The 24,830-nt window shown below is 34.7% G+C and overlaps 1 protein-coding gene across 1 annotated transcript in view; it reads right to left on the reverse strand.

Annotated features, from left to right (window-relative positions):
* The window catches only part of MED13L (mediator complex subunit 13L), a 359,884-nt gene that overhangs the window by 158,487 nt on the left and 176,567 nt on the right, over positions 1 to 24,830 (reverse strand). Inside the window, exon 3 of the mRNA XM_077159929.1 lies at positions 9,227 to 9,311. Within this exon, the coding sequence (XP_077016044.1) occupies positions 9,227 to 9,311 (85 nt within the window). The remainder of the gene's footprint in view (positions 1 to 9,226; positions 9,312 to 24,830) is intronic.

Raw genomic sequence — 24,830 nt, forward strand, 5'->3', positions numbered from 1 at the left:
TGCTCATTCATGTACAGACAAATGAAAACAATATCCAAACTGCCACCTGACTAATTTTAAACACCACTGATTATAAGAAGTATACTGATTTCAAAGATATAAAAATATGGGGAGAAATGTACATTTTGAAATTGATGAAATATAGTAATTGCTAAGATTATGAAATGATAACATTTTGTAAGAAAACCTGTCCAAAAGCTAGATGCAATTCTTTTATACAAGGTCGCACCTACAATGCAAGAAGTGTATAGCAATTCTTTACTTAATATTCAGGCAGAGTCAATTTGGAACACTGTCACACAGAGTCAAAGGCTTCAATAGGTTTTACTTTCAAAATGAATTTCTGTAACAATCTTCCCTTCTTCGCAATGAAGGAAACAATTTTCAAAGCAACCCAATCTATTTTCCTAATCTTATAATTTAAACAAACTTGCCTTTTAGGGTTAAAGCCCATATGGTTCCATTAAATTTAGAACAGTAAAAATGGGATATCCAATAAGGGAAAAATACTCAAGAAACAAAACTAAAAAAGTACCTTCACAGTTTATTCACTGGCTAAGAGACTTAATTATACTCCGTAATCAGATTACATATTAGTAGAGATTTCCATTTAAGATTCCAGTTATTAATATTAAGTTCCTTCTTCCAATAATACTAACAACTTCTAACTACAATCACATCTACTACCATCACGTATCACCGTATTTGATTACCAGACACAGTGTCTCATTCAATTGTCTAACAGATGGAGAAGCTAAGGCAAACTGAAAATATCACCTAACCAAGATCACACAGCTAATCAATGACAGAGCTGGGAATTAAGTCCAGGTATCACAAATCACAGAGCCAGAACTTTTAACCATGACTATATACACCAACTCTCATGATTTCAGATTTCCTCGTTTCTTTCATCATTTTTTAAATCTAGATTCACCTTGTAAATGATGGGTCTATTTAATGTTAGTGTTTCTTTAGTCTCCAAAAGCTGTTATTAAACTGAAGGAGTATCTAAAATCAATAATGCTTACAATGAATACAATAAAGTATTGTACTAGTACAGGGTCACCTAGAACACTAAACATGGTTTTCTAGTGGCGCTTAGGCATCCTCATTTAGTAAATACCATTTATAAAATATTCATTCTCTCTTATATTCCTTGACAGTCAGAATTCAAAAGAATCACTCATTCAGTAACAGAAAAAAAAAAAAAAACACATGGATTTGCAGTGTATGGACAGAAAAATCCAAGGTTTTAGACAGTACATTATTAAAGAAAAACAGATAAAACTTTTGTGACTAATAAGGACAATGTATAAAGTTAGTTTCAAAACCCCTGTCCATTTATGAAACTGAAAGTCCCAAATGCTATTTGCTGATTTCATTCCACTCAAGGACAAAAGGAAAAGGAAAAAAGCTATGAAAATGCTATCTGAGATTCTTTGGGAGTTTCCACTACACATCATATTTCTTTCTCAGGCAATCTGAACAAAAGGTAACCACCATGAGTATAGAAAACAGCCATGGAAACTACTGATCCTTCAATCTGAAATTATCTGGCTCCAAATGAAAGTCATAAGTGACTTATGTGGTTTTAAATTACTAAACAAAGGAAACATGGGAATGCAGAATTGTATCAGATAAACTAGTGTTTTTTACTCAATTTATCCACTGTAATTATTCGGTTGGTGACTGACTTCCTCTGCATAAGCGAACAGTCACAAGTCATGATGACATCACAGTGATATGGCAGACAGTTAACAAAGTCAACCAAGTACTTCAGAGAAGGTTCTATAGAGAATTAATTGCTGAGTGAGATGTAGGGATAGAGAAGTTTGGGACAAAGAAGTGTCTTTTTACTCAAGAAACCGGTTTAAAAAAAAAAGAATTCAGCAATGATCACTATCAATTTTGAACTTCATTCTCAAATCTCAACTACATTTGATGCAAAAATCAAACTTCACTTTTCAAGACAGAGATAGAGAGAAACACAGGCAAGGGACCTGTTCAGATCTCTCTAGGATTTAGAGAGTGCAGAAAACATCTCCACCTTGTTCTATAAGTTATGGGAGGTAATACGACAAAAGGTCTGTCTTTGCTAAGGAGACAGTCCTGTGGAAACTAGCTCACTCAACAGATTACACTGCAGACGTAAATATAATCTTTTGGGGGTCATATATCTATAGTAAAGAATCTAATGAAAGCAACTAAAGACACCTTCCTCAGAAAAGTGCATGTAAGAACAAAACATTGTACACAATTCTATTGGGTTGGTGAATTCTCTAAAGCAGAACCTAGATTAAGAATTTCCATACTACCACTAAGTTACTGACCCCACTTTGGCCTGCAATTCCTTTCTTCTCTGAGTCTATCCCTTCTTCCTCTCATTTAAATTCTATTCGTCTTTCCTGTCTCAGACCAAGCCTACACAATATTCTAACATCTACACACGAGCACTTCCACCGCTGAGTTTTAATGATTAATTGATATAATCTCATCTCCCCTAAAACTATAAGCTCCTTGAGGACAGTTATTCACTGAAACTATTCAAGAAATATTTATTAGCTGCCTATTATGGGATGTACTTAATGTTCTGCTAGTAGGTACTTAATAAATATGAGACAGTAATGCTATATACCAAGGAGTGAATTCCTATTCTTAATGCAATGCTATTCTTCCTGTTTATGACCACTAATCCTGAACAGCCTTGTACTGACATTTGAATTTTCTTAAGTGTTGTGTGTTATCACTAACGAGACACTCATCTACACATTTCAATTCCCACTCCAGACTAAAATCATGATAGATACTGAACAAATAGGGAATTACAGAGATGCTAAAACAATGTTTAGGAAAATTACCACTACTGCCTTAAATACTTTAATTATATGTGAAGAACAGAATTGAGCCTATCTTTTAAAGAGAAATAACGTCAGCATATAAAAATTAAAGAATACAAAAAATACAGTTTGTCCTTTTACACATCAAACTTTTATTATTTTTGAGGGACAAAATTTATATTTAACTGACTAATAAACCTCACAGACATACTCCATCTCCTAATACTTGCTTCAGATCAACATAATAGTGATGAAATATATAATCTGTTTACTCTGTAGCCCCTGCCATTAACAGATTTTCAAAATTATTTCATTATTTAGATATTATATAATTCTGCAAAGAAGTACAATATTATCTTGCAAGACTACTATGTGAGTCTATATTTACAAAATGTTCTATAAGCACTAGATAACATCCTATCACCTTCCCAAAAATCACTGTTTCAAGAAAAGAAACAACCGTGTATGTACATATGTATGTGTGTGAGTGTACCCAATGTTTCAGTGTCACACATTGTAGTTCTAAATAATTAATTACAAGTGCAACCTGATACAGAATTTGGCAGGCCCCAATCTCTAATCCCAAGGCCGTGGACATAACTTGCTGTAAATCTCAAGTGCATGGCAGCAAATAGCCTAACTTAAAGCAATTTTCCACGTGGTACAGTTAGGGGTACAGAAGGGAGTTTGCCACTGCCTCTGGCACCTCTAGGTCCCTCAAGTTATGTGAAGATTAAAGTTTGCATAAAGTATCAAGTCCAAGGGCAACATTTTTTGCACCACACCCTCTGCATCTTAGTATTATGATCTAATTACAGAGCTGCTCAGCTAAGCTAAATTTCTTTCTGGTAATTTAAACAAGAATATCCTCAACATCATCAAAGTCTTTACCTTACTACTCCAATCTATATCACACATAACATGCAAAGAAATCTCCATCCTCTGTCAATTTTAAGACACCCAACTTCATAGAAACTGCAGTACTCAATTCCCAACCAAATAAAATAAACCCATATATAATTTAGGGGATGAAGAAACTGAACTCTTCTATCATCATGACTTTGGACTCGCACTGTAATCTTAGTGGATGCCATCTCCTCTAGCGCGTCAAACCCTATTCTCATCCTCTCCAGAATTCCTATAAGGTTAACCTCTTTTAGAGACCTGGCAGCATCTGAGATGTCCACTCTAATGCAATTCCAAAGAATTACATCTTTCCTCTATCATCAAACATTTTAGGGCTAATCTCATTCTACAACTATAGAAAAATTTTTAATTTTCTAAAAATCTGAAGTTTTAGCCCTTTTCTTGTCCTAAAAAAATAAATTAAATAAAACAAAATTTCAATCAGTTTTAAGGCAAATATGTTTCTCTTCAGACAATTACAACTAGATAAGTGCTTTCATTCACTTATGTCTATAATGTTTGTACTGTTTCTCCCCTTTAAAATACATGCATCTAAGGGTAAAAGCTCTTTCTCCTACTTCCTTTACAGAACCGCATATTGGCAATTCAATAAAATGGGCATTTATTGATAACTAATTTCTTGCTACCATTATCACATTAAATTCAAGAACTCTTGATATTGCAATGTTACATGACCGCATCTACAACTAGGGCTGCACCCTAACCACCATGCTCTAGTAAACAGATGTATTACTATGTATTATTTTGAAATCTTTGAACCATCATATCTAAAAACCTTTCATGATCATCCCCATTGAATCACCATACCAGAGCACAATGAAAGCTATAAATACACGTTACTGTTATCATAATTAGAATGTCAATTTTCTCCATATTATTTTCACTTAACTTTTCCAAATAAGAACATTTAAACTCTAATCACCAACTCCTGGTACACCAAGAAGCTTGAGTCAAAGGCAAATTTACAGCTGAGTTTTAAACGTACCGTGGGGGTAAATATGCTTACAATCTATAAGGAAAGCAGCACCAGTGGACTACTCTAAAGAGCCATTATGTTTTATAGATGTCAAATGCCCACAGATTAAAGTCTCCGTAAGTAAACATGCACATGGCAGAGGATAACAGCTTCAAAAGATACATGCAATCTTCTATTGTATGCAAAGCCATGATTTGCATTTTAGAGAAAAAATTAACTTTCCTTCAAAATCAGCTGTGTTTTATTATAAACACCTAAGAAAATAAAAATTAAAATAAAAGTATACTACATACACAATACCAACATGACAATCTTATGTCAAATAGATCAAGTATTTCTTCAAAATTCAAGATTTTCATAGTCTCATATGTGGGGTATATCACTAAGGGAATCATAAAAATTTGGGGTGATAGGAGTTGTACACATTTCCTGGTCTTTTTAAAGCTTTCAACTTAATGTTTTAATAGAGTTAGGTAAGAAAAATATATGTATTATGAAAACTCATAATATTTATGACAACATAGAAGTAATAGGCATTAAGTCTATAATACTAAAAATGAGCAAACTCTTGATAAAGGATTGGATGGTTTTGCTTTCCATGATATATTTACAAAGCACTTTTCCATAATGAGGAATGTAATACAGCTTAAACTTAAAATACAAACTATATCCTTTGGAAAGTTAATTATAAATGCAGAATACAAAATCTCATCAAACTGACAAGACTGACTTAAGTTATAATAATTGGAACTAACAGCATACTTCAAGTATTAGGTCCAGTACGGCTTGTTCTAATAAATGAAAGGTGTGTTTATTACTAACATTCCTAAAACAACTTATTTTAAATCCAATACACATGCCTCCTATAACTGTGTTGAACAATTTCTATTCCTGGCAAACTTTATTATATTCTTAAGACATGGAAAATATTCCTTAGCCTTTGTCAAGTCAAATTTAGCAAAGATTCCATGTAAGTAAAAATCAAATTAAGGGTATTTTATCATTCTGAGCATTTTGCCAAAATGGGATAATCAATCATTAGAAAAACAGGAAGCACTCTTGCTTCTTCAGCAGTGAAGAAAAAATAAGCATGGTTGCATGGGTAAAACTTAAGAAATGCTAAAGAAGAACGAGCTTTCTTGGATACTGAAATCTAAGAAATTGCAAATGAAGAAAATACTCCTAAAAAGCCATTATGGTTCTTTTTTTTTTTTTAATGTATAAATACAACTATATTTGTTTTTCAAGTGCATACCTGTGTTTTAGTAGTATAACCAGCAGCTCTTGAAAGGATAAATTGTCAGGAGGGGGAAAGACCTCAATCAAGAGGTATTTGGATGTGAGTGATGTGCCTCCCACCACAGGACAGTATTTTCTCAACCATTTAATTTCAAACTTGGCAGTAAATGGCTTGGCCAATGAAATGTGAACAGAAATGGCATACACCCCTCCTGAGTAGATATTTTATGAGTTATTATGGGTTTTGCTATTGCTCTTTGCCCTCTACTAGGAGCCAGGAAATCTCAGATAGGAGTTGTCTTGTCAACATGGATCCTGGAAGGAGAAGGATATAGAGCAGTGTTGCAGTGAACAATTCACAATAGGCAGGCAACATGAGTAAGAAATAAACCTCTACTGTTGTAAACCAGTAAGATCTTTCAGGTCTTTTGTTACTGTAGCACAACTGAACTTAACCAGACTGATAAAAGAGGCCACTACAACATTTTATGAAATGTAAATCTTGGCTTTTGCAACATAAACTCAAATCATCCACACTGGAAAAGCAAGTTGATCTTATTTGAATATAAATGGAAAGGCATGAGAATAAGATAGTAAATTGTATTGCACTAAATTAAGTTGTAAATTACAAGTAAATTACAGCACATGGTCTAAGCTATTGGTAATCCAGTATCTGTCAACAAAGAGTAAAAGGGAGGTAGAAAACTATTTAAAATTCTTCCCCTCTCATGAGCACGGTAATTTTCATTCACAGAACATAGTTACTTGAAACTTGATGAAAAGAGGGCATTAAACTATTAAAAATATGTATTAATATTTATTCAAAATAATTATTACTCTCGACATATCCATACTAACTGTAGGAAAGGAGTTGAGATTAATAATTTTATTAATAATTAAAATTATTTGCTTCAAAATCACCTCTTATAGGAGATCTCAAAAAGATCTTTCTTGGACAACTATAATGAAATTTAAAAGAATACAAATATAAGCATGCAGAATATTAAATTTATAAGGGAAAGGAATTAATAATATTGAATATTAACAATGCGACTGTCAGGTGTTATATGATACACATTAGATACATTTTCTAATAAAAACTCAAGGTGCACAACATCCTATTCTTAGTTTATAGGCAGTAACGAAGGCTTAGTAAGGTTAGGTTAACTGCCCATATGAGAGACCCTAGAATCAAACCAAGATCTAAACCAAAGTTCTTTAGGACTATTCCAAGCTTTACTGCATATGTCACTTCAATAGCCTTTCTGTAGTTTTATTTATACAATTAATTTTCTGATATATTAATGGTTCAACATAACATAGAGTTAAGTTTTTAACACAAATCCTCAATTACTGAACCCAAAATAAATGAATTATCTGTATTTCTCTTCCCTCCCAGTTTTATTCTGCTCTTCTAATTTGCCGACCTGCTATTTTTTATTATTATTATTATTTTTTTTTTACATGGGCAGGCACCGAGAATCAAACCTGGGTCCTCTGGCATGGCAGAAGAGCATTCTTGCCTGCTGAGCCACCGTGGCCCGACCCTTCTAACTTTATGGATCAAATAAAGATAAGAAACAAAACACCATAAAAAATACAAAAGACTGAAAAGAATGCAATTCAACCACAAATTCATGGATATTTTTCTGAAAAGACTAAATCATAATATTAAAAAAAAGGAACACAGTAAACAACAATTTTGACAAATATTTACCTCATTCCATATACATTTTAAAAATTGTAGTTGAAGATATATTAACTACTGTATAAATATATTCTGTCATATGGTTACAGAAAAAATAAATTTTCCACATTTTCCCAAAGGGAGTTTAAGTGTACTTCCGGTTTGCTTGTTTGGTGTTTTTATGGGTAGGAGACAAAACAAATATTTAGAATAATTTAACAGTTCTTAGCTCTTCAAGAAAATTGCTATTTTTACAAATATATTTCATAGACTATCTAATAAAAAATGGCCTTCTACAAGTAGGAACTAAAGTTCAGCATGAGAAATAGAGAAATTTAATGGGAAGACCTTTCTGAGTAACTTCAATGACAATTTACCGACTATAGCTCAGGAATCCAAAGCAATGTTACTATAGTGATATTACCTTACTAACAGCTTAGATAAGAAAATTCTTGTGATTGGAAAACTTCTCTGAATGTACTATATGCAGACACAGGAAAGGCAGTGTAAAATGTTTTTAATTAACTCATTCTTTCTCATCTATTTCTCCCCATTAATAAATGATTCAGAGGCTAGAATATATTGCTGCATCAGAAAGTAGAGAAGTATTCAAACAATCAGAGAAAACTGGGGAAAGTATGCAGGAGCAATCTTCAAGGGGTTTTCCTGGACAAATCTGGAAGAATTTAAGTAACAAATTCAGCCAAGGGTCAATGCTGACATCATTAATAACAGGACAACTGCACCATGTGCCCCTTGCTATGATACACTTCCAAGCAGCACTTCTATGGTATTCCTACTAATAAGCAAAACTGGAATCCAATCATATGGAAACTAAGACTGAAGAATATTATATAAACTATATGGCCTGAACTAGTCAAAAAAGGTCATGACCAAGAAAGACTAGACTTAAAGAAACATGAAAACTTAACACAATGTATGATCATAGATTAGATACAGGGAATGGGAAAGGAGTTGTCGCTGAGATGGGGCAATTGAGCTATAAAGAACATAACTGGTACAAATGACAAGATCTGAATTAAACTATGGATAAGTTCAATTTTATTAGTGGCATTTTATTAATGTTAAATTTCTAAATTTTCACAATTGTATTGTGGTTATATAAGAGAATATTTTTATTCTTAGGAAATGTATAACAAAATACCGCAAAGTAAAAAAGTATCAATTCTTGAATCTGCAAGTGATCAAATGGTTTAGAGAATAAATTATTAAAAACATGTACACATTTACACACATGCAAGTAATTATATATGAGCATATGCAAAGAGAGCGCATGTGCCAGTTGGGCAAAAAAAAAAAAAAAAAAAAAAAAAGGACTGATGAATATGAGTAAAGGGGTATAAGGGAATTCTTTGTATTATTCCTGAAACTTTTCTCTAAGTTTGAAATTATATCATTATAAAAAGAAACAAGAGTTTTTATGCAATTTTATACTTACAGTAACAATAAATCATTGAATGTGAAAAGATTTTGAGAATTACAGGAAACTTTCTTCTTATTTAGCAACCTACTTGGGTATCATGCAGTTCTTTCTCTTACCTTTCTAACAGATTGTGGATTGCTTTGAAGAGCAGTGTTCTACATTCATAGGAAAGGCCATTTTCCCAGAATCCTTCTTCCACAACTGAAAGCAAAACAAGATGAATCAGTAATCAGGACACTCAAATAAAAATGAAACTTTTAAAACATTTTTCTAAAGCAAAGTAAATGATTTAATTTAAATAACTTAATCTCACACTGAAATAGAGAAAAATTAAATACTTGTCCAAAGTCGTAACATATTTATTATGTAAAAAAGAAAATGATGTAATTTTTAAAGTCTTTGAAACATAAGGCCTATTGCATCCTCATTCGTGAAAGTTTTTCCAACCTGCTCCTTCAAAGTCATTCAAGGACTTTCTCATTCAAACTAATTATCAAATTAGTTTTCTTACCTAAGAGTGCCACAAAGACTAATTTTATTAAGTTCTATTAAAAGTTAATAGAATATCACAGATCAATACCAAGGTTATCATGTATTTTCAGATGGAAAGCAAAAGGAAAAAATCCAAAAGTGCTTTTTATACAAATTTCTTTAAATGTTTTGAGAGCCATATCTGGATATGATTTTAGGGAGAATGTCAGGAAATTAAACTCCAATATGATGTCAAATGTATTTCCTGAACTCACAATTTCGTTAAGTGCTTGACATTTTGGGAAATATCATATTTGCCTTTGAAATATGTTGTAACATTGAGCCACAAGTAATTCTAACATCAAGAACATCCATCCAACAAACTAACAATATCCAACACACTTCCTTTTCATAAATATATAAACAAAATACCCTAGAGAGGATAGTTTCTTTTTAAAATTGTATTGGTTCAATTTGAAATAACAAAAAATCAGAAGAATAAAAGTGACATTTGCAGAAGAAATTTTCCTCTCCCTATTTCTTGTTATCTTGACAAAAGCACTCATCAGAGAAAATTTTAACAGAGAATTAAAACACATGTTAAATCCAAAAGCATTTTTTAAAGCTTTTACTACATTACTAGGCATTCTAAAATGCACCTCTTTATTCTCCAATGAGAGAGAATTCGAAAAATTATATTTACATTCACAGCTTTTCTAGCTATACTTTAATGATAAAACTAAATAAACATTTCTCTTCTGTGTATGGCAGATAATATTTTATCTTCCTGCCTTATGTGGCTAACCCTGATTTACCAATCTTTCCCAAGATAATCTCAATCAGAAAGGTTTTATATCATTTACAGTTAGAGAAATGAAAATAAATTACAGCGAATAAATATTCCTACCATATTCAAGATATGTTCTGTTTAAGACAAAACATCCAAATATTTTTTACATTCCTCTGAAGTTGCCATGAATCTCTGTTCTCACTTATTTACCTCCTGAGTAGAGCTTTTCTTCCGCGTAGAAAAAAGCAACATTTAGGGAAAAAAAAGGGTGGGGATACCCTATATCAACTTGCTTTTTTTTCCTAATGTGCTCCAATGACTCTAAGACATCATCAATTTTAATATGCACCATTATTTTATAAATCACCAGGTGGAAAAGCTGTCAATTACACTATAACACTACTCTTATACTTTGAGATTTTTACTTTGCTATTATTTAAAAAGCACCTTTAAACTTATTGAAACATGTTTTCCATACATCACTATAGCGCATAAATAAAATGGATAATAAAAGCAAAACAAATTCATCAAAAATTCCTAAAACTTTGTCAACAAAGTCCAACTCTTTTAAAATATTCTTCAAACTAAGTCACTAGTGTCGGTGTTTTTCTATATAAGGCCATCCCTTGTACCATCAAAAAGAGTGTTGGTGATACACAGCATTTGCTCAGTGAGTATCCTACTTTTATTTCCAAAATTTTCTTCCAAGTTGGTAATACATATTCTGCACATTAAAATCCTTTTTCCTAAGTAACATGTTCAAATATACTTGAAAATAAAAAGACTAACAACCCAATAAGTTCATAAACCAAATTATCAATATCTTGTCATCTGTTTGAACCATCTTGTTCCCTTTTTCCTTTCTGTTTTTTTATATATACATTGAAGCAAATCCAGTCCTACATACTCATATGCATCACATCAGAATCTAATAAACAAGGTTCACCAACTGCCTTATACTGTAATTAGCTCTTTATATTCAGCATTATGCCATGATCCCCTTTTGGATTAACAAATTTCAAAATTTATAAACCCCATATCCATAAAGCAACAACTCTCCATACCTACCTTACCCTAATCCTCAGATCCCCCTCTAATCTACTTTTGGTTTCTACAAATTTGCTATTTCTAGACATTTCATACACATGAAATCATACAGTATTTGTCCTTATGTGCCATGCTTCATTCATTCAACATAACTGTTTTAGGTTCATCCATGATGCAGAATGTCTCAGAACTACACTCCTTCTTACAGTAAGGTCATATTCCATGGTATGGATACACCATGTTTTATTCATCCATTCATCTGATGATGGCTATCTTTTGGCTACTGTGAATAATACTGATATGAATACTGGTGTAGAAGTATCTGTCCCTGTTTTCAATCAATATCTTTGAGTAAATACCACACCTACAAGCGGGCCATTTGGTCATTCTAGACTTTTGGAGGAACAGCCATACTGCTTTCCACAGGTATACACTGATCATGGAAAGATAGTGTTAAGATGTCAATTCTTCCCAAACTAACCTATAGATTCAACTCAATTCCAATCAAACTTCCCTTAGGATTTATAACAGAAATAAGGCAATCCAAATACTTTTAGAAAAAGGCAAAGGAACTAGGACAGCCAAAACACTACTGAAAAAGGAAAATAATGTTGGAGGACTTACACCACCTAACTTCCAGATTGACTACAAGGCTATAACAGAGCAGACATCATGGTACTAAGAAAAAGAACAGACAAATAGGTCAATAGAACAGAATGCAGAGTCCAGAAATAGACTCACAAACATATGGTCAAATGATTTTCAACAAAGGCGCCAAGAATATTCAGTAGGATACTCTTCTAGAACAGTTAAATATGTCTATATGAAAAAGTGAACCTCAAACCACAGCTCACACCATATAGAAAAATTAACTGAAAATGGATGATAGAACTAAATACAAAACCTAAGGCTATCAAAATTCTAGAAGAAAATTCAGAAGAAAATATTTATGGACTTAGGTTAGGCAAAGATTTATAGATATAATACCAAAAGTATGATCCATGAAGAAAAACTGATAAATAAGACTTCATCAAAATGAAGAACATCTGCTTTCCAAAAGATATGGAAAAGATAAGGCAAGATATGGAAAAGACAGACCACAGATGGGTTAAACAATTACAAAACACATATCTGACAAGGAATTGCATTTTGAATATGTTAAGAAAAAAAAAAAGACTCTCAGAACGCAATACGAATAAAAAAAAAACTCAGGTTTAAAAGTGGGCAAAAGACTTGGACACTTCACCAAGGAAGATATAAGGAGGGGAAATAAGCACACAGAAAGATGTTCAGGGCATCATCATTAGTTCTTAAAAAAATGTAAATTAAAATCATAACGAGATCTCACCCATTGGAACAGCTTAAAAGAAAAACTGACAATACCAAGTGCTGATGAGGAAACAGAAACTCCCATATACTGCTAGTGGGAATGTAAAAATGATAAAGCCACTACAGGAAAGATGACTGGTAATTTCTCATAAAGTTAATCACATACTTGGCACATATCTCAGCAATATCCCTTTTAAGTGCAAAGTAAGGAATTTGGCCTCCAAACAGAGGTTTGGCTTTTCTTCCTGCTCCTAGAGGATGACCTCTACTCCTTGGAATTTCCCAAGTGATAGGAGTATCTTTATTATTTATGCTGCCCCTCCCCCTAGAACCACACCTGACAGTTTCACCAAGATGACTCAGGTTGGGGTAAGCTACATGTAAGCTTTAGGGTAGGAGCTGGCCACACCAGAAAGACCTACCAGATGAAGAGAGGGTTGGGGTTTTGAACCTTTGGGGAAAGGAGGGGAACAGAAGATTGAGTGCAATCACATGAGCACTGATTTGATCAATCATGCCTATATAATAAAAATCCTGAACACTGAAGCTCAGGTGAGCTTCCCTGATTGGCAATACATACTCATGTCTCAGGAGGACAAAAAGTCATGATTCCATGGGAAAAGAACAAGGAAGCTTAGTTGTTGAGACTCTCCCAAATCTTCCCCTATACTTCTCCATCTTATTTTTATCCTTTTTGCTATAATAACGCTGTTTATTATAAGTACAGTGAGTCATTCTAGTGAATTATAGAACCTGAGACGGTGATGGGAACCACCAAATTTGCAGCAAGTTGGTCGGAAGTAACTTGCAACCGGTACCTGAAGTGAGATGATTCTTGAGGGGACTGTGTCAGAAATGCATTGCAATTTAAGTCAGAAATTATTTCAATATTCCAAATAACCAATGTTCACTCAAAAAAGTGACAGTGAAAGTCTGTGGTAGCTTAATTTGTAACTGCCAAAAAATTGGAAACCACTTAAATGTCTCTCAACCAGGAAGTGGAACAGACCATACAATGGGATACTATACAGAAATTAAAAGGAATTACTAACACATGGAAAAACATGAATGAATCTCATTATACTAAGTGAAAAAAGCCATATTTATAGGCTACATAACATATGATTCCATTCATACAACATTCCTACAAAGATAATCTTAAGGTACTATATACTGATCAATGATTACCCAGGGATGGGGGTAGTAGAACAGGTTGATACCAAAAGGAACGTAGGGGGAATCTGGGGGGTTATGAAACTGTTTAAAATCTTGATTGTGGTGGTGGTTACAGGACTATATACCCTAGTCAAAACTCACAGAACTGCAGATTATAAACAGTAAATTTTACTGTGTGCAAATTATTCTTTTAAAAGAGTAAAATACAATTTCTCTTACTGTTCTAATGTACATAAACTCATTTTACTATTGGACAAGACTTCTGAAATTAAGCCTTATTGTAAATCATAACTATGCTTATGTTGATCTTTTCACTAAAAAATAACAGGGTGTAATTAAAAGAGCTTCTACTCAAAAATTATGTACACAGAATATATATATGTTTTTTTTTTTAAAACATGGGCAGGTACTGGGAATCGAACCCAGGTCTCCGGCATGGCAGGTGAGAACTCTGCCAGTCAGCCACTGTGGCCTGCCCAGAACAATAAATTTTTTATCCAGCGTTAATGGTATTTATTAGTTAACCTTAATTCATAAATAATTAGAAGCAAAATACAATTTCAGCAACAAGAGAATGCAGACCAAAGTAGTCCTCCATAACAGCCCAATATAACTTATTTGAAGTACTTCACATTTGATATTATAAACAATGCAAATATGACAATAAAAGTCTTTAAGGGAAATACATTTTTTAAATACTGAAAACCATTTTGAAAGAACTACCTGATTAATATTATTTTTTAAACAATTCTCATATCTTCCTTTATATACATAATAATTTATGAATAAATACAGAGTTAAGGCAACAATTTAATAGGAAGCAGAAAAAAGGAATAACAAAGAAAAACAGAAATCATACTACATTAACTCCCTCATGTTTAAGGAAAGCATATTAAAGCTTTAAAAACAACAGCAGATTATCCTCTAAGTTAACAGGCAAAATCTCAAATATATGTCATTAAAAGTTATTATAAAAGGGTATTGTGATATTGTATGATCTCACTGGTATGAATTAATTATAATACATAAACTCACAGACATAAAATATAGAATATAGGTTACCAGTATACAGAATGAGGCTAAAGAATGGGCAGTGGTTGCCTAATACAAGCAGAATATTTAACTGGACTGAACTTAAATGGACAGAGGTGACAGTAGCACATTATTGTGAGAACAATTAACAGTACCTAGTAGTGTGTGAATGTGGTAGAAAGGGGATATTTAGAGTCACATACGTTTCCAGAAGGAAAGTGGAGGTTAAAGCATGGTAACATATAACAGTGATCTTGTAATCGATAATGTTTGTGATTATACAAATATTTTAAAAATTCTTTCACGAACTAGAACAAATGTACAACTCTATCACACGGAGGTAATAATAGAAGAGTATATGGGGGGAAATGTAGCTATTGTAAACTATGGACTATAGTTAACAGTAATGTTTTAATATTCTTTCAGCAACAATAACAAATATACCACACCAACACTATGGGTTAATAATAAGGGAGGAAAAGAGGTATGGAATGATTTTCTTTGTTTTGTTTTGTTTTTATTTCCTTTCTGGGGTAATGAAAATGTTCTAAATTGACTATGGGGATGTACGCCCAACTGTATGATGAAACTGTGAGCCAGTGAGTGTATACTTCAGATGGTTTGTATGGTGTGTGGCTATATCTCAATAAAATTGCATTTTAAAAAGGGTAAATTATTTCAGCTTCATAGGTACATTTAAATTTCATAAGTCTTACATAAGACTACAGTTCTGAAAGCAGTCAATAAAATACATGCTCCATCTGCTATTATACACCTCTTCACAAGGTTAGTATTACGTAAAATCCCACCCTTTTTTTATTCTTAGTATTAGCTAGAAAGACAATTTCAATGCTTAAAGTAAATTTCTCTTTGTGCTAAAAATTTGCACTTAAGGTAAATGTAATTTTAAAAGTTACAAGTAATCTTTTAAGAAAGAAAAATTGAAATTATTTACAATCTTTTTGTACAACTCCATGGTAAAATCACCCATTTCTATGTTTTCGGTTTTTTTAATTAATTTATCTAACCATTATCTATATACACAGTAAAATTTAAACCAATATTTCATTTTCTTGATATGGCACTCTTCTGGGAATAGTCTTCTTTTTTACAGGTACGGGGAGTAGGAGAGGCAGCCAGAGAGTAGCTTGTCTAATTTAAGTTTCCAGAAATGAGTTGAGATGCATTTATTATTTAATTCTCCTTTTCAAGGTAGACTGAGAAGAAAAGTAACTGTGAAGAAGTCTATAAGAAGGCTTACAGGTACGGGGGCCTTATCTTTAAGAAATCTACAATACCTACCTCAAAACAGAGATAGAGATACACTGTCTTTATCTCAAAAAAGCCTTTCTTATTCTTTTGATTTCTTCTTTATTAACTCCTTAAGAAGATAAAGTAGGAAGAATACTATCTATATATTATACTCATAAATCTACTTTTATATAATTGAAGAATTCTTCTAAAATGTAGCTGGTATTAGAAAAGCAAGCACCAAAGACATTTTTTTTTAAGTGGCAAGTTGATCAAAACAAAGAATTCCTAAATTAAAACATTCCTCTGCTTTGATTTTGTCTATTATAGCTAGATTAAGAATGAAAAACAAAACTAAGAACTACCACAGCTGCTGGCTTACCAGAAACAACAACAAAAACATTTGGCACTAAAGTTATCTCAAACTGTAAAAGCTTTAATCAGAATCTGTTTAACCTTTTTAATACAGTAACTCTCATACAATCAAATATTTAAACTGTAAGTGCTATATAATTTTTTTGGGAAGAAACAGGGTTTCAGAAAGGAAAATTTAAATAGCAAATTACTGCTTAATGTCTAAATAAATTTTTTAATCCCCACAAATTGTAACTTCTTTCAACTTTGCAAACCATATCTCCTCACAGAATTAATAAGCTTCTTTGAAAGAAAAACGATATAAAGGGTTCAGAAAAAAGTCAATATGGCAAAATATCAAAGCAGGATGTACTTCAATGTGTTTCCCAGCAGAGATCTTGGAAAGATATCCTTTCCAATTCAATGAATGAAACTGACATCTTTACTTGAAGGGGAAAAACTGGAGGGAGAGAAAAATGCAACAGAAAAGGGAGGAGCATAAAGATTGTACAACCTTGAAGAAATTCAAGCTCATGCTTTTAGAATTCAGGTCACCCTGTGTTACACAGTTTAAAAGTAGAATTACTTCCAAAGAATATATATTTCCTCTGAGCTATGATACATATTTCCTTTTAATGTATCATATTGCAGCAACAGCTGAAATGAACATCTAGACATCAAAAACACTTCTTTCTCCCACCTACTGCTTTTTTACCTCAGGCATCAAAACTAATGAAACCTATTATCCAGAACATTGAGTTCAGTAACCACATCGACCGTGCAAAAACTGAAGGGGGGAGGTGCACTTTAAGGGATGACACTCCTTATTCAGCCATTAAAATTACTAAAATCAAATTTTGCTCCAAACTCCAGAAATACAAATAGATTAAAGCAAAGCACACAAAACAAGAAGATTACTTCTTTCCTAGCTAGATGTCAGTAACAAACTGCTCAAAATGGTACAGTCGTGAATCTATAGCTTATAATTTGCCCACTGTCTTTGTTTTCAATCTCTATCTGCAATACATAAAACAGAGTGTTGTTTGAAAAAAAACACTTTTAAATTATTAAACCTACCTCCTAAGGACTGGACTAAGCAGAATTATAGTAAGAAGGCACTTATTAATTTCATTTTATGAACTGCATCCAATTAAATGATACTTTAAACACACAGCACTTTGAAATACCTGCTTTCTTGAGAACTGATTTATGAAATTTTGAGTAACAAAGTAGCATAATGCTATACTAATTTTGTAATACTGCATTATACCCCTAAAAATCCAATTACATATAACACCATTGATTGATCACACTTCTGCTGCCATTGACTAACTTGTAAAACAAATATTTGAAGTAATTAATAACTAAATGAGCTTACTACTTATATCAAATTCAACCCATTTAGTATACTGATTTCCTAGAACTGCCATGAGTGTAGAATATTTGGTATCACTTACAAAACTATGTTGAATATTGATTTTAACTTTCTCAAAGCCAATTCATTGATCAAGTAAGAATCAGGTACAGCAGATATGTATTAAAATGCTCTATTCGGTTTTACCTATTTGCAACTTTAACTGATTATGAATACTGATAGCATTCAGCAGACAGAGAAACACAGTTGCAAGTCAAAATTTCAACAGTATGTCTTCCAAAGGAATTTTTAACAGCAGGGGTTCTCTGCCAGTTGCTGGATAACCAGAATTTTAATGACAGTTTTTGCACAGTTCAGATATGACCAACGTTAGCATTTCAATGGATCACGGGATTCCATGTAAAGCCAATAAACTTTAAAGTGAAGGAGACCATTAAAATAAATTTCTAGATAAATTGCACAAGACCTTCAAAAGACAACTACTACAGGAAACAGTTGGGCTGCAATGTTACTCTAATAGCTGCACAACAAAAAAGAAATCTTGCACAACGGCTGCTACTGACTTCTTAGTACCAAACTCACTCCCATTTACTATTCCTTTAGAAGGCTTTTAAATAATTATTACTTTCTATCCTTTAAAATTATTATTAATACACTCAACTGTGTTATAAAATCCGGATAAATGAATAGAAGACAATGCAAAAATTAACATTTATTTTGGTTGCTGGAATAATTATTTTCTTCTTTACCTTTTCGCAGTTTCCCTTGATTCTCTTCAGTGAACACACACTACTTTCAGATGCATATGTAATCTTTAAAATAGATTTTTTAATGAAGCTACTGTGATTTATTAAACAGCTACACACTAAAAATAAAAAGACAACATGCTCAAAAAAGACTACAGGCTCAAAAATTTATCCTAAGAAAGAAAAACATTCTTAGGATAGAAACCACAAATAGAATTAAATTTTGAAAATAAAAGGCAGATATGTGATTTAGGTAGAACATTTACATTTAAAACATCAATGCTATAAAATAAAAAAATTTTAAACTTCCTATAGGATAAAGATTTTAATCAAGATGACTCAATTATTGATTTCAACACTATGTGATTGAGCAATAAAAATTAAAAATACTTCTTTCTACTCTTCAGACATAACCTGATTTGAAACAGACACACCAGCTTGCTACTAAACTTCTGATGGGGCAAGTCCCCAAACTGCCTTTATACTAAAGCTCAAGCAGTTGTCTGTCACTGCTATTACAGTGAGTAATCCTTGCAGCTGTAACTGAAATGCAGCTGTCTCCTTGGTATTCTCTCCCCACCTCCATTCATCCAACATTTCTGTTCTTGCTACAATAATCTTAAAGAGCATTTTACAGGAGGCTTAGCCCTGGCTGAGGGCACTCTACAATGTGACCGAGAGAACATGGAAACACGATTCATTAGACACGCCTGGAGTAATAACAATGGTGCTGCTTCTTGCTGCCTTTCATTTCATACATAGGGCTGAGACTAATGTATTCTCGTTATACAACAAGCACATTTATAGACAGAAAAAAACATGTAATCACTGTTGATTAAGATACAGCATATTTTTCCTAAATGAACTGCCACTGCCAGCTATAGTGACACAGTAATTATTTTTTAAATGTCAGGTTAAAATAGCAAATGAAGTGAAAATACCACACACACACACAAACACCCTCAAAAAAACAAACAAACAAACAAAAAAGGACAGAAAGAAAAAGGAGATGAGTATATGAAGAATGCATACAAAGGTTCCCCCGAATCAGGCTCAGGGTCATCTCAATGGGATCCAATGAATACATCAGTTTATATTTAAGCTAGTCTATGACAAATAGAAGAGAACCTTATTAAGCAATCTCATTCTCAATATAGCCAATTCTTTCTTGGCACAAATTACAGAAGTTGTTTTCATTTTTACAGTTAATTACTATTGGACCACCTTCTTTGCATTTCTTTTAATATAAGGCTACAAAATTCAGCAATATTAATAATCATTGCACTGGTTTGAAAGTATTATATACTGCAGAAAAGCCACGCTTTAATCCTGAATCAATCATATGGAACAGCTATTTCTTTTAATCCTAATTCAATAATGTAGGGCAGAAGCTTTTGATTAGATTCTCTTCATGGAGATGTGACACACACAATAGTGGTTATGAGCTTTGATTAGATGGAGATGTGACTCCACTGATTCCAGGGGGATCTTGATTAATTTACTGGAATCCTTTTAAAGAGGAAATATTTTAGAATCAGAAAGGACACATGCCTCAGAGCCCAGAGATAGTCGATGAAGATGATTGGAGAACAGCTGCTTCAGAGAACAGAGACACGGATGTTTGGGGATGCTTGGAGCCCAGCAGCTGTTATCATGAGATGTTAAGCAAGCCAGAATCTGGAGAGAACCAAGGAAAGTCAACAGATTAAAACCATCCCCACAGAAGCAAAGTGAGAAACCTCCACAGAAACAGAAGCTGGAAGCAACACAGCCCAGGAGAAAGGTTCCAGTATATGCCAGTCATGTCACTTCCGGCTGAAATAGGTGTTCCAAACCAGTCAGCCTTTCCTGAGTGAAGGTAACCTCTTTTTGGTGCCTTAATTTGGACACTTTCACTCCCTTAGAACTGTAAACTTGTAAGTTATTAAATTCCTATTTTAAAAGCCTGGTATATAGCAATCCGTCAGCTTATAAACTAATGCAATCACTTTCTCTTTTTCATTATCTTACTTTTCATACAAAATAATTTGCTCTCCTTTATATAATATGCTATCCCAAGACAGGAAGCCTGCTTTCTGTTCTTTTTTCGGGGGGAGTGCATGGTCTGGGAATCAAATTCAGGTCTCCCACATGTAAGGCGAGCATTCTACCACTGAACCATCCGTGCACCCAGTATTCTATTTTAAGTAGCACAGTAAAGATCAACTTTAATTTTGATTTAAGGCAAGAAAGTACAATAATAAAATAATTATTTTATTATATAATTTCACCCAACTTTCATCAATCACTACAATTTGTGAAGGTTTGAACTGTAAATATAAAAGCATAAACAACCTAACAGTGGCAATATGTAAAGTCAATTTTCTAACAGAATTTCAAAAAGTGAATCACGAGGAGACTTCTGGGAGATTAATGGAGTAGCTCGAGATTAGCTCTGCTCCATGGAAGAGTTAGAAAAGGGACAGGAGGATAACTGAGGTGGAGATTCGGGAATGCAGCTGACCTGGGAGAGTCTTCTGCACCACCCATGGCAGCACTAGCTGCAGAGGCCAAAGAACCGAGAGGCAGAAAGCTAGAGCCTGGCACAGAGCCCAAGGAGTGGACAGACAGGAGCCGGGGACTAGGAAGTAAGCCAGCCCACATTCCTAAGGCATGCTATCCTCACCGGCACAGCCCCATGACCAGTGACTAACCCCACATCCCATGCACTCAAACTGTATCACCCGCTCCCATTCCCCATGCTCCAGGTGCCCCCACCCCACCAGCACCCAGGGTGCGTACCTGTCCTACACCCCCACCCCAACTGCAGCCTAATCCACCACTCCTGAACATCTCCTAAGCACTACTTCCCACTCCTTGTTCCCTGCAGACTGTTGCCAGTACAAAAAGGCTGTGGGCACTAACCTCAATGCCCAGGTTACCCCTGGACCCCTGCCCATAGTGTTGCACAGCCTCACTCTCCCCACCCTGCCCCCCACCCCACGCCGATCAGTTTACGGCATTCCTAGGCTGATGCATGCACACAGGCCCCAATCATGTCATTTAGCTCTGGGAACCTCACTTTATAGCAGTCCTAGAACTATGCATGCACATGGCCCTCAGCCACACTTCCTGGCTCTGAGAAAGTGCTGACCTGCGCAGCCAGGTCATATCTGCCCCCAATCTATGAACACATAACGTTGACCTACTGCAACAGCTCTACCCATGCACACAAAGGGCCCCGTGCCTTAAACCAGTGCATACCAGGGTTACGCCCAACTGTGTGCACCCACACAGCTATATCCTCGCTGGCAGTGGGGCACCCACGTTCACAACCATTAGCGTAACATCCCCAACCTGTGTCTATACCTGCCCTGAAACAAATTAATGCACTGAGTGCCCCACCCAGTACCCTTCTCCCTGCTGTACAACCATCCTGCAAATACGGGGCCTTAGACTACTGAAATAAATCAACTCCCAAAGTAAACCAATCAAGATATTTACATGCGGAGGGGGCCAAAATGGCGGCTTGGTAAGATGCGTGCATTTTAGCTCATCCTCTAGACCAACTACTAAATAACCAGAAACAATACAGAGCAGCTCCTGGAGCCACGACAGAGACCAAACACGCAGCGTGCCCCAGTCTGGACCAGCTGGACCGGCTGCGAGTCTCCACAGCGGTGAGTTCCCCGAGCCACATGCACTTCCTCAAGCCACGGCGGCCGGCGCCCCTCCCTCACAGGCGGCTTCCTGGACCAGCTGCGAGGCTCTGGAACAGTGAGTTCCCCAAGCAGTGGTGGCCGGCAGCCGGCACCCCTCCCCCACAGGCAGCTTCCCTGACCAGCTGCGGGTCTCCAGACCGGCTACGAATTTCAGAACAGCAAGTTCCCCAAGCCCTGGCAGCCGGCGTCCCTCCCCCACGGGCAGCTTCCCGGGGGGAAAGGAGGGAGTCTCCAACAGTAGCAGGGACTGAGTGTGACCGAACACCAACAGTGGCATTAATGAACAAATACTGACTACTGAAAATAGGCCTCCAGCTCAGGTGAAACTGATCGGGGTGGAAGTCGCCTATTGGGCTGACTGGAAGGGAGGAAAGGGGACGAAACTGAGCCTTCTGCAGCTGTTTCTAGGGAGGCTTGGTTGCCTCTGGATTCAGTGCCGGGATTATACAGGCTGCAACTGCCCCAATCAATAATAGGCAGAGTGCCAGAAAATTCACAAATACGTGGAGGCTCAACAACACACTCTTAAACAACCAGTGGGTCAAGGAAGAAATTACAAGAGAAATTAGTAAATATCTCGAGGCGAATGAAAATGAAAACACAACATATCAAAACCTATGGGACGCAGCAAAGGTAGTGTTAAGAGGGAAATTCATTGCCCTAAATGCCTATATCAAAAAAGAAGAAAGGGCAAAAATTCAGGAATTAACTGTCCACTTGGAAGAACTGGAGAAAGAACTGCGAACTAACCCCAAAGCAAGCAAAAGGAAAGAAATAACAAAGATTAGAGCAAAAATAAATGAAATTGAGAACATGAAAACAATTGAGAAAAATCAATAAAACCAGAAGTTGGTTCTATGAGAAAATCAATAAGATTGATGGGCCCTTAGCAAGATTGACAAAAAGAAGAAGAGAGAGGACGCAAATAAATAAGATCAGAAATGGAAGAGGAGACATAACCACTGACCTCACAGAAATAAAGGAGGTAATAACAGGATACTATGAACAACTTTATGCTAATAAATACAACAATTAGTGAATAAACTTGGAATATGTCATTGGTAACAGAGACCATCAGGAGATAGAAATAGGGTAAGATAATGGGTAATTGGAACTGAAGGGATACAGACTGTGCAACAGGACTGGATACAAAACTCAGAAATGGACAGCACAGTACTACCTAACTGTAATGTAATTATGTTAAAACATTGAATGAAGCTGCATGTGAGGTATACTTTTTTATTTTTATTTTTTCTCTCTATTATCGTTTTATTTCTTTTTCTGTTGTCTTTTAATTTTTTTTATTTCTTTTTCTAAATCGACGCAAATGTACTAAGAAATTATGAATATGCAACTATGTGATGATATTAAGAATTACTGATTGTATATGTAGAATGGAATGATTTCTAAATGTTTTGTTAGTTAATTTTTTTAATTAATAAAAAAAGAAGATATTTACATGCAATGAAGATAGCAGAAGATCACTAAGCATATCACAATGCAGACAGATATAGACTTGCCTAATGACCAAATTAAAACACCAGAGGAGACTCAGACATTGGAACAACTAATCAAAGTTGTTCATACAACTCTACTTAATAAAATAAGTGAGATAGTAAATGACAAAAAGGGGATCAAGAAAACAGTAGAAGAGCATAAAGAGGAATTCGAAAGAATAAATGGAAAGACAGGGGGTGTCACAGAGATTAAAGACTGTTGACCAAATAAAAAACACACTAGAGGCAGACAATACAAGATTTGAAGAGAGGGAAGAAAGAATAAGTGATACAGAGGATAGGATAATTGACTACGAAGGCTCAAAACGCAAATGGCAAAAAAAGATGGAAAACTCCGAACTGGATCTCAGGAAATAATAGACAAAACAAAGTGCACAAATAAAACAATCACAGGTGTCTCAGAAGGAGAAGAGAGGAGTGAAGGACTAGAGAGAGAAGCTGAGTATACAATGGAGAAAAACTTTCCAACTCTCATAGAGGACATAAATATGCAAGTGAAAGAAGCATAACAAACTCCAAATAGAATAAATCCAAATAAGGCTTTCCCCAAGACACATACTAATAAGTCCTTCAAATGTTGAAGAAAATCAGAAAATCCTGAAAGCAGAGAGAGAAAACAATCTACTACATACAAGGGAAACCAAATAAGACTGAGTCCAGACTACTCAACTAGCACCCTGGAGGCAAGAAGGTAATGCTATGATACATTCAAGATCATGAAAGAGAAAGAATTCCAGTCAAGAATTCTGTACCCAGCCAAACTCTCCTTCAAAACTGAGGAGAGATTAAATTTTTTACAGACAAAGAGGTCCTGAAAGAATTTGTCACCAAGAGACCGACCCTACAAGAAATACTAAAAGGACTTCTGCCAACTGGAAAAAAAAAAAAAAAAAAAGACAGGACAGGGAAGTCTGGAGGAGGGCAAAGAATT

The sequence above is a fragment of the Tamandua tetradactyla genome, chromosome 5 (assembly GCF_023851605.1).
Source record: "Tamandua tetradactyla isolate mTamTet1 chromosome 5, mTamTet1.pri, whole genome shotgun sequence".
Classification (NCBI taxonomy): Eukaryota; Metazoa; Chordata; class Mammalia; order Pilosa; family Myrmecophagidae; genus Tamandua; species Tamandua tetradactyla.